General features: G+C 45.4%; 1 protein-coding gene across 1 annotated transcript; it reads left to right on the top strand.

Annotated features, from left to right (window-relative positions):
• The first annotated feature begins 3,284 nt into the window (after positions 1-3,284).
• Positions 3,285-10,385, top strand: RPS10 (ribosomal protein S10). Its single transcript, XM_007538596.2, has 6 exons — positions 3,285-3,403; positions 4,098-4,247; positions 4,539-4,710; positions 7,682-7,759; positions 9,306-9,361; positions 10,296-10,385. Exons 2-6 carry the CDS (start codon positions 4,098-4,100, stop codon positions 10,335-10,337), a joined length of 498 nt encoding a protein of 165 aa, XP_007538658.1. The 5' UTR covers positions 3,285-3,403; the 3' UTR covers positions 10,338-10,385.
• Positions 10,386-11,298: the final 913 nt, after the last annotated feature.

The following is an 11,298-nucleotide window of genomic DNA, read 5'->3' as shown; positions in this document are numbered from 1 at the left end:
GTGCACAACCCAAGTTCAAGACCAGCTCCTACCACATTAGAGGATGCTTTGGTGCGATGGTCTCTTTTTCTCTCTCTGCTTCATTGTCTCTCTATTTCTATCTAAAATAAATACACAAATACATTCTAATTCTGTAAAAAATTAAAAAGCACACAGCCCAGGAGTTGGCAGAGTGGATAAAGAGTGAGAGGCAGAGACAGGCAGTAGTGCAGCGGGTTAAGCGCATATGGCACAAAGCGCAAGGGCCAGCGTCAGGATCAAGGTTCAAGCCTGGGCTCCCCACCTGCAAGGGAGTCGCTTCACAAGCGGCGAAACAGGTCTGCAGGTGTCTATCTTTCTCTCCCCCTCTCTGTCTTCCCCTCCTCTCTCCATCTCTCTCTGCCCTATCCAATGAACAACATCAACAATGGCAATAATAATAATAACCACAGCGAGGCTACAACAACAAGGGCAACAAAAAGGGGGGAAAATGGCCTCCAGGAGTGGTGGATTCATGGTGCAGGCACCGAGCCCAGCAATAACTCTGGAGGCAAAAAAATAATAATAGTAAAAATAAAAAAAAAGAGAGAGGAACAGAGGGACACCTGCAGCACTGCTTCACTTGTGAAGCTTTCCCCCTGGAACCTGGGGCTTGAACCCGGGTCCTTGCACATTGTAACATATGTGCTTAATCAGGTGCGCCACCACCCAGCCCCTAAATAAATAAATCTTTAAAAAAATAATTTAGGGGCCGGGTGATTGCGCACCTGGTTGAGCACACATGTTACAGTGTGCAAGGACCAGGGTTCAAGCCCCCAGTCCCTACTTGTAGGGGCAAAGCTTCACAAGTGGTGAAGCAGGGCTACAGGTGTCTCTGTCTCCCTCTCTCCCCCTTCCTCTCAACTTCTGGCTGTCTCTATCCAAAAAAAAAGATTAAAATAATAATAATAATAATAATAATAAATGTCATGAACATTGAGACAAAGAAACTGGCAGTGGTTCATGCAGTAGAGCACACACACTACCATATGCAAGGATCATGTCCAACCCCACCGCCACTACCAAGCTTCATGAAGTACAGTGCTCTGATAAGACAGGTTAGGGGTAGATAGCATACTGGTTATGCAAAGAGACTCTCATGTCTGAGACTCCAAAGTCTAAGGTTCAATCTCCTCCTTCCCCCACCATAAACCAGAGCTGAGCAGTGCTATGGAAAGAAAGAAAGTAAAAAAAAGGAAGGAAGGAAGGAAGGAAAGAAGGAAGGAAGGAAGGAGGGATGGGAGAAGGGAGATTTGCGAGTCTGAATCCCCAGGTTCAATCCCTTTCATTTGTATCACATATGACAGAGCAGTACTCTGTTCTCTGTCATCAAGTAAGATATATGAGAGATGGAGTAGTGTTGCAGGTGTCTCATTTTCTCTCTCCCATCTTTTGACACATTTGTCTCTATTAGAAAAGAAATGAAAAGGGAAAAAAAAAAAACTACCAGGAGCAGTGGAGATGTGCAGACATCAAACCACAGAAGTTAACCTTAGAGTGGGGGGTAGGGTCAGGGAGATTAAGACAAAAATCTGGAGATTACACTTGGAAAATATATGACAAATGATACATATATGCATATATATATATATATATATATATATATAGAGAGAGAGAGAGAGAGAGAGAGAGAGAGAGGGAGAGAGAGGATTGTGGGGGCTGGGTGGTGGTGAATCTGGTTGAACATACTTGTTACAATGTGCAAGGAGCTGGTTCAAGCCCCCAGTCCCCATTTGAAGGGGAGAAGCTTTACAAGTTGTGAAACAGTGCTGCAGGTGTCTCTGTCTGTCTTTCCCTTCCTCTCTATTTCTGGCTGTCTCTAATCAACAAATAAAGATAATAAAAGAACTAAAAAAATAAAAATAAAGACTTGTGTAACAGCCAACTCAATTAAGAAAAGCAAATTAGTGGTCCAGGAGGTGGAGCAGTGGCTAAGGCACTAGACTCTCAAGCATGAGGTCCTGAGATCGATCCCTGGCAGCCATGTATCAGTGATGTCTGGTTCGCTCTCTCTCTCCTATCTTTCTCATTAATAAATAAAAAAAATTTTTTTAAATATTTTTAAAATAAAATTAGCAGGAAAAGGTGGTGGCACACTTGGGTAAGCACACACATTACTGTGCACAGGACTGAGGTTCAAGCCCCTGACCCCACCTGCAGGGGGAAAACTTCCAGTAGTTAAACAAGGCTGCAGGTGTCTCTGGTAACCGGGGGCTGTTGGGAGTGATTGCAGGTTTTTGTTGTTTTTTTTTTTTGGCCTCCAGGGTTATTGCTGGAGCTCAGTGCCTGTACCATAAATCCACCGCTCCTGGAGGCAATTTTTTTTCCCTTTTGTTGCCTTTGTTGTTGTAGTATTGTTGTTGTTATTATTGTTGTTGTTGATGTCGTTCGTTGTTGGATAGGACAGAGAGAAATTGAGAGGAGGGAAAGACAGAGAATAGGAGAGAAAGACAGACACCTGCAGACTTGTTTCACTGTGAAGCGACTCCCCCGTAGGTGGGGAGCCTGGCCTCGAACCGGGATCCTTACACGGGTCCTTGCACTTTGTGCCACGTGCGCTTAATCTATTGTGCTACCGCCTGACCCTTGTATGCAGTTTTTCTGACTATCTCCTCCTCCTTCCCTCTCAATTTCTATCTCTATCCAAAGGAAAATAAATAATAAAAATTAGCAACTAGGGGAAGTAGTTCTGAACAAGATGCAAGATTTGCATGTTCTGTCTGGGAACTAGCAAAACGATTATGTAAGACTTTCATGAGTGCAGCTCCAAAGTCCCTGGTTCAGTATCTGCTACCACCATAAGCCAGAACTGTGCAGTGCAGTGCAGTGCAGTGGGAGGGAAAAAAAAAATTTTTTTTTTCCAAGTGAGAGGTCCCAAAATTCAAACCCCTTGCACCATATGACAAAGCATTGTTGTCCTCTCTATCATAAAGTAAATACATCTTTTTACAGGGCCTGGATACAGTTCACCCAGTACAGCATGTGCCATACCAGAGCCGAGAAGCTACAAACGGGATGCAGTGGTAGTGAATTCTCACTTTTCCCCTTTTTTTTTTTTTTTTCCGGTGTTTGATAAAAAAAAAAAATAATGAAAAAGCAAACTCAGTATTGATGGAGTAGCACATAGGCAAGATATGCAACGACCTGGCACCGCAAAAGTACATAAACTTTTTTTCTCTCTAGTTGTTCACGTGCGTGTGCTCCTAAGGCGGTCAGGTTTCACTTTCCGCAGGAGACCCGTCTATCAGGCAGGGCCGAGGCCACCCCAGGAGGGTCCTAGCGAGCGGGTCCTAACAGGGGGCGGGGCACGCCAGCCCGGAAGAGACGTCGCGCCGCGCATGCTCCTTCCTTTCCAGCCTCGGTTCCGGACTCGGCGGCTGCCAGGGTGAGTTCCTCTGGGGTCTTGAGTTCCATCAGCCTCCATCCTTCCCCTTCCGACAGTGTACTGGGTGTACCCACCCCGAAGTCTGGAGTAGGGCACCCCTCTCCTCCTGACACACCTTTTTCTCAGCACAGGGAGGGTCTGGCAGGGCGCTTCCAGGGGGTAGGGGGTGACGCTGGCTGGCTATGGCCGGGGAGCGCCTGTGTGCAGGATTTACTCATTAGAGGTTAGGAGGCTCACTTCTTCTGCTACTTTTTCGGGGCAGGGCGCGCCACCCTTTTTTTTGCTTGGTCCTGGACTCTAGGGGAGAGTGGTGGGACCTGAAGGTGCCGAAGCCCTTAGGTTTGAGGTGTATGCCCTTTGACCCCTGGGCCCGCCTGTCAACACGGCCGCGGGGCGGGGGACCCCAGATAGAAGATGGCCAGTCAGTCCTGGCGCGCCTGTGTGACCCCGCTCCTGCCTGTCTGAACGTCCTGCAGATGTGCCCCCCCCCCGGTGGGATTTAGGGGGGTGGAAGAGGGAGTTTAGCTCTGGGGTTTTACTCCATGTGTGAGGCCAGGGCGCTACCGAGCTGGTTGATGATGGTGCTGAGGATTGAACCCGAGCCTCTGGACACAACATGGGGATGGCGGCTCAGGCTGGCTGCTTGGGGCTGAACACCTCGCTCATCGGGCTCTTGCCCTGGCCTTCATTGCAGATGTTGATGCCCAAGAAGAACCGGATTGCCATTTACGAACTCCTTTTTAAGGAGGGAGTGATGGTGGCTAAGAAGGACGTCCACATGCCCAAACACCCCGAGCTCGCAGACAAGAACGTCCCCAACCTTCACGTCATGAAGGCCATGCAGGTAACCAGGGAATATTGCGAGTGAGTGCATTATTTTTCCGAACTTTTTGTTTTCCATTTACTGCTCAGTTCGGGCTTACGGTGCTGCAGGGCATTCAGCCTGGGACTTGAGAGCCTCAGGCATGAGAGTGTTTGCATAACCATTATGCTATTTACTCTTACCCCCCTCTAAATTTTCAAGGAAAGATTAGGATTCCTGAATCACTGTGGTTAAGACAGATTGTAAATTTGTCAGCCCAGCAGTGCATTTCTAATTTCAGTGGGGTCTTTAACACTACTTTGATTCTTACAGTCTCTCAAGTCACGAGGCTACGTGAAGGAACAGTTTGCCTGGAGGCATTTTTACTGGTATCTTACCAACGAGGGTATCCAGTACCTCCGAGATTACCTCCACCTGCCCCCTGAGATTGTGCCCGCCACCCTGCGTCGCAGCCGGCCTGAGACTGGCAGGCCGAGGCCCAAAGGTATGATGGATGCCAGATGGGTTTCTTCCCTTCTAGGGCCTGTCATGGAAGTGAGGGGGACATAGCACCGGGTAGGGCATTTTTGTTTGTGTGTGAAATGGAAAGGTGGTATTGTGATATGCTGCGTTGGTGTTAAGTTTTAGAGGCATTCCAAGTTTATTCCCTGATTTGGGACTTAAAGTAAAACAAGAGTCATATTCTTTTGGTTGTTTTTTCATATCAGAGCACTGCTCAGCTCTGGCTTATGGTGGTGTAGGGGATTGAACCAGGGACTTTGGAGCCTCAGGCATGAGAGTCTCTTTGCATGACTATTATACTATCCACTGCTGCTACCCCGGTAAAGCTGTTGTCAACTTTTCTTGGCAGGTTAGAGCCAAAATTAAAAAGTTTAGTGTTGAGTAGGGAAAGACACAGAATATTTGTGAGAGGATACACAGGGGCTTATCTCTGGCTACAGTAAGTACTTTGTTGCCTCATAGTTGCAGTTTAAGAAGAGAATGACTCAAGTTCTAAAAGGTAACCACTGCTCAGCTCTGGCTTAGGGTGGTGGAGGAGTTGAACCTAGGACTATGAAGCCTCTGGCATGAGAATATGTTTGCGTAGCCATTATGCTATCTACCCCCACCTGGAAAAGTTTTCTAGTGAAACTAGTTAATTAAAATTACATAATTTTCAAAGCAAAGTTGTGTTTGTTTTAATTACTGCTTAGAGTCAAGGACTTGGTACCATCATTATCTGTGTCCCCAGACTTTGACATAATTCTCCTAGGTAGGACCAGTTTTTGTTGTTTTGTTTTTTGTAATTCACTACAGGTATTTTTCTACTTTTAAAAAGTTCATATTCCATCCAACAACATATGAGTGGCTAATTAAGTTATGTATAAATACAGTGGAATATTACTCAGCCGTTAAAAGTGGTGAATTCACCTTTATCTCATCTTGGATGGAGCTTGATAGAATCATGTTGAGATGAGCCAGAAAGAGAAGGATGAATATGGGATGATCTCACTCATAGTTTGAAAAATAAGAACAGAAGGGAAAACACAAAGCAGGATTTGGAATGGAGTTGCTGTAATGCACCAAAGTAATGTACTCTGGGGGTGGTGCAAGGGAAGTGTTCAGGTCGTGGAGGATGACCTAGGTGGGGGAGTGTTAACGTTAACCCAGAAAACTACTGTTGACTGCAACCATTGATGGCCCCCCAAAGGAGAAGTTCATATTCCAACCTTGTGGACTCTTAAGTTTTATCTTTATTTTATTGGATAGACAGCCACAAGTTGAGAGGTAAGGGGGAGGCAAGGAAATAGAGATATCTGCAGCACTTCCTACAGGTGCTTTTCCCCTGCAGGTGGGAACCGGGCTTCAGCCCCAATCCTTGCACATTATAATGTATGCTCAGCCAGGTGCGCCTCCACCCCGCCCCCAGTAATAACTTAAAATGTGCTATAGTATATATCCCAAAACCTGGTGGGGTACATGAAGAAGCTGTGGAAACCTAAATACTTGGTGACTTTTTGTTTTTCATTTCCCATATGTTTGTAGAGTTGACAATTTCTTTTTCAAGGAATTAGAATGTGAACATTTGAGAATGCAATAGAAGAAACACTTTGGCACCATGCCGTGTTGTGTGTGTCTTTATTTCCAGAGCACTTGCTCAGCTCTGGCTTGTGAGGGTTGAACCTGGGACTCAGTGCCTCAGGCATGAGAGTCTCTTTATAACCATTATGCTATCTCCCCCACCCAGAGTGCAGCGGGGTTTTTTTGTTTGTTTGTTTTGTTTTTTATGGAATAAATACAATTTTTATGTTTATTTATTCCCTTTTGTTGCCCTTGTTTTATTGTTGTTAGATAGGACGGAGAAATGGAGAGAGAGAGAGACAGACAGACACCTGCAGACCTGCTTCACCGCCTGTGAAGCGACTCCCCTGCAGGTGGGGAGCCGGGGCCTGGAACCGGGATCCTTCCCCGGGTCCTTGCGCTTTGTGCCACCTACACTTAAACCTGCTGTGCTACTGCCCGACTCCCCAGAGTGCAGCATTTTAACTGAGATGTGTGAGTCTCAGGTTTTTGCAAAGCCAAAATGTTAATGGGGTCAGGTTTGTTTCTCTCTTTTTTTAAAAAAAATATTTATTCCCCTTTGTTGCCCTTGTTTTTATTGTTGTTGTTCAATAGGACAGAGAAATGGAGAGAGGAGGGGAAGACAGAGGGGAAAGATAGACACCTGCAGACCTGCTTCATCACTTGTGGAGCGACTCCCCTGCAGGTGGGGAGCCAGGGGATCCTTATGCCAGTCATTGTGATTTGTGCCACCTGCACTTAACCTGCTGCACTACCGCCTGACTCCCATGTTTTTCTTTCTTTTTTAATTCTTTTTTTTTTCCTTTTGTTGCCCTTGTTTTTTTATCTTTACTTTTTAAAGATTTTTCCCTTTTTTTTAAATATTTATTCATTCCCTTTTGTTGCCCTTGTTGTGTTGTAGTTATTATTGTTGTTGTCGTTGTTGGATAGGACAGAAATGGAGAGGAAGATAGGCACCTGTAGACCTGCTTCAGCGCCTATGAAGCCACTCCCCTGCAGGTGTGGAGCTGGGGGATCAAACCGGGATCTTTCAGCCGGTCCTTGTGCTTTGTGCCACTTGCGCTTAACCTGCTGGGCTACCGCCTGACTAAGATTTTATGAGATAGATGGGAAGAGAATCAGATATCACTCTGGTACATGTGCTATGGGGGATTGAACCAGGGACCTTGTGCCTGAGTCCAGTATTTAATCCACTGCATCACCTCCCTGACCACAAATGGCACTAAGTTTCTAGCTGGTGGTTTTGGGTTAGAAAAGTTCCTATATTCACTAGCCCATCAAATTTTAAGTTGCCTCCCATTGACAGTAAGGGAAAGACCAATTCCAGTTTCCTTGACCTGAAGGAAAAGGGGTTCTCTTGTTGCTCTATGTTCATAATGTAATTTAATCTATAGGTCTGGAAGGTGAGCGACCTGCAAGATTCACACGAGGGGAGGCTGACAGAGATACTTACAGAAGAAGTGCTGTGCCCCGTAAGTAATGTGGGGTGGGGTGCTGCGGTGGAGTTGCCGGGTACTTGAATCATTGCAAGGCCTTTTTTTTTTTTTTTTTTTTTTTTAATAATACCATGCAGCACTCAGCTCTGGCCTACAGTGTGTGTGTGGGGGTTAATCCTGGGACTTTGGAGCCTCCGAAATGAGAGTTCACCACTATGCTGTCTATCTCTGCCTGTGCAGCCTGCTTTTGTACTGTGGTGTCTTTATGTCTTGATCTCTTTCTGAGGATAGGGCTCAGATGTGTAGGTGCATATATATGTATATAGGATACAGGGAATCAGCCCCTTACTACCTGGGGGAGAAGGGTTTGGTGGTGGTATTATTGGGTAAAGGGTGAAGAGACACCAGTAGCTCTACTTCACAGGTTATGGAGCTTTAAAGTTACTGTGCCACCTCCTGGGTTGCAAGAAAAGGGCATTCCTCTAGGGAGAGTACCTGACCAAATAAGGGACAGCTGTGGGTCTCAGTTGCGTGAGCAACAACAGTTAAGGGTGATGAGACACCCTTATTGACTGCCACCTCTCCAGATTCAAAGGAGGTCTCGAAACTTTACATCAGGCTCAACCTGACTGTAGCTGTTGACTGGCTACGGAAGAAGGGCAAACACTAGAAGAAGAAGCAATTGAGTGGCAGGATACCTTTTCAACTATGTGTGACATGGTCCTATCAAATAGGGGGAAAATGGCTGCCAGGAGCTATGGATTTCCTAGTGTGATTGATTAAAAAAAAGAACTTCAACAAACTCATTTTAAAGTTGGTGGTTACTTTCTCATCTCCCTTTTTTAGATAAGTAAAAAGTTTTGGTAGTCAAGTGGGGTTTGAGTAAGGTCCTGAGGTGGTATGATCTGAAAGGAGTTAAAAGGAGACCCAGATTTGTTCACTGCCAACCTTGCCAATACACACACACCAAGAATGTGAACCAGCTTTTATTTTACCTCCAGGGTTATGGCTAGGGCTCAGTGCCTGCACCACAAATTTACTGCTCCTGGAGGCCATTTTTTCCATTTTATCTCACGGCACCCCCCCCTTTTTTTTTTTTTTTTTTTTTTAACCAGAGCGCTGTTAAGCTCTGGCTTATGGTGGTGCGGAGGATTCAACCTGGGACTTCAAAGCCTCCGGCATGAGAGTCTGTTTGCATAACCATTATGCTATCTACCCTCTGCTCCACCCTTAACTATTGCCATTGCAGGACAGAGAGGATAGGAGGGAGAAACAGGGAGAAAAAGACACCTACAGACCTGCTTCACTGCCCATGAAGTTGGCCCCCTTGCAGGTGGGGGGCCAGGGGCTCGAACTGGGATCCTTGCACTCAGTTTTAGAGAATGACTTGAAAGCTGTGATTGGAACAAGGGGATGGGATAGAGGTACTTGGGAGGTGTTATCTATGTCTGGTATGATTTACTTTGGAGTCATGCATCTGTTTGCAAGAGTTTTCCTGTGAGGTTAGATTGGGTGTCTCAACCTTTATTTTTCAGTAGATCAGAGCATTTGGTTACTCTGAAATGCATCTCTCTTATTCCAGCTGGTGCCGACAAGAAAGCTGAGGCTGGTGCTGGGTCAGCAACCGAATTCCAGTTTGTGAGTATCCTCTCCAGTATTCTGACTTCGGCCACTATACGTACATGTATATATTATTATTTTTCGGTAAAAAGCATAGCATCATTCTGACATGAATGATGTTGAGGATCAGACTCGGGACTTTTAGTTCCAACATTCTAGTGACTGCCACCCAAATAAGAATATCTGAAATTAATCTCATAGGTCAACACATGTGATATGATGAAATTTTGTTTTCTTAATGATGGTCATAATCCCCTTAGATTGATAAATCTAAATAAAAACTGAGTTTGAGAACTGAACATTGGAGGTGAGGTGGGCTTCTAGAGCCAAGATGGTCTGGAATCAAACCCTCTGTCTTAAAGATGATGTGAACTTGGGCTCCTCTGCATTAAATTAAGATGGTGATGGTTGTACCAAGTTTAAATTGATTGATTAATTCACATATAGTGAGTACTTTTTTAACATTTTTTTTAATTTATTTATTCCCTTTTGTTGCCCTTGTTTTTTATTGTTGTAGTTATTATTGTTGTTGTCGTCGTTGTTGGATAGGACAGAGAGAAATGGAGAGAGATGGGGAAGACAGACAGACACCTGCAGACCTGCTTCACCGCCTGTGAAGCTACTCCCCTGCAGGTGGGGAGCCAGGGTTCGAACCGGGATCTTTATGCTGGTCCTTGTGCTTTGCGCCACCTGCGCTTAACCCGCTGCGCTACAGCCCAACTCCCAGTGAGTACTTTTTATGGGGCTGGCATATCACTGCTGAAACAAGATGTCATGGCAGGCTTTCTTAGTACACTTGCCCTCAGGTACAAATATGAACACACTCCTACAGGTAAAATGAGCAAAGGAGGTGAGAGTTGCCTCAAGCCAATAAAAAGCAGGACTAGAGCTCCGTTTTCAGTTGGGTTCTCCCTGAAGTGTTAATCCTAATACCATGTGTTTTCTTTTTCAGAGAGGCGGATTTGGTCGTGGACGTGGTCAACCACCTCAATAAAGTTGGAGGGTTTTTTATGTGTGTTGAATAAACTTGTAACCAGGAAAAGTGTTAACTGTTTTGTTTCCATCCTGAAAAGAAATAGTGTATGAGTAGATAGAATAATGGTTATGCAAAGTGGCTCTCCTGCCTGAGGCTCCAAGGTCCCAGGTTCAGTCTTCCATACCACTATAAGCCACAGCCACAGTGTTCAGAACACTGTGTATGGTCAGAATGAGGACTGGGTTGATTTGGGCAATTATCCTTGTGCAGGGACAAGACCACTTAATATTATATGTGTCTATGTGACAGCCAGAAACCATAGGGGGGTGATAAATAGGAAGGGAGACACCTGTAGCCCTGTTTTACCTATGTGGTGCTTTACCCCCTGCAGGTAGGGGCCAGGGGCTTGATCCCTGGACCTTCACATTGCAACATGTCCTTAACCAGATGTGTCACCTGATGCCACATCACTTCTTTCTCTTTGGATAGAGACAGCACTTTGTCAGTCCTTGAACATTGTAGCCCGCATCATCTATTGGGTGTACCACCACCTGGTCCCTTTGATGCTTTTTAAGAATTTGAGAAAGGAGAGAAAGAATCAGACATCATTCTGGTACATGTGCTGCCGGAGCTTGAACTCAGCACTTCACACCTGACAGTCAAGCACTTAATCCACTGTACCACCTCCCGGACCACCCTTTGATGCTTTTAAGAACTATTATTGTGGTGGCCCAGGAGGTGGCGCAGTGGATAACGCATCAGACTCTGAAGCATGAGGTCCTGAGTTCAATCCATGGCAGCACATGTACCAGAGTCATGTCTGGTTGTTTCTCTCCTCTTCATGAATAAATAAATAAAACCTTTAAAAAAATAAAGAACTATTGTGGTCCGGTAGGTGGCACAGTAGATATAAGGCTTTGGACTCTGAAGCATGAGGTCCTAAGTTCAGACTCTGGCAGCACATGTACCAGAGTAATGT

This window comes from Erinaceus europaeus, chromosome 4 (genome assembly GCF_950295315.1).
Source record: "Erinaceus europaeus chromosome 4, mEriEur2.1, whole genome shotgun sequence".
Taxonomy (NCBI): Eukaryota; Metazoa; Chordata; class Mammalia; order Eulipotyphla; family Erinaceidae; genus Erinaceus; species Erinaceus europaeus.
Note: the sequence above shows the minus strand (reverse complement) of the source record. Positions and strands in the feature narration are given on the sequence as shown.

Coding starts and splice junctions, on each gene's coding strand:
- RPS10 (XM_007538596.2), top strand. CDS start 4,098: ATGTTGATGCCCAAGAAGAACCGGATTGCCATTTACGAACTCCTTTTT. Junction 4,248..4,538: donor ACGTCATGAAGGCCATGCAG/GTAACCAGGGAA, acceptor TGATTCTTACAG/TCTCTCAAGTCACGAGGCTA. Junction 4,711..7,681: donor TGGCAGGCCGAGGCCCAAAG/GTATGATGGATG, acceptor TTTAATCTATAG/GTCTGGAAGGTGAGCGACCT.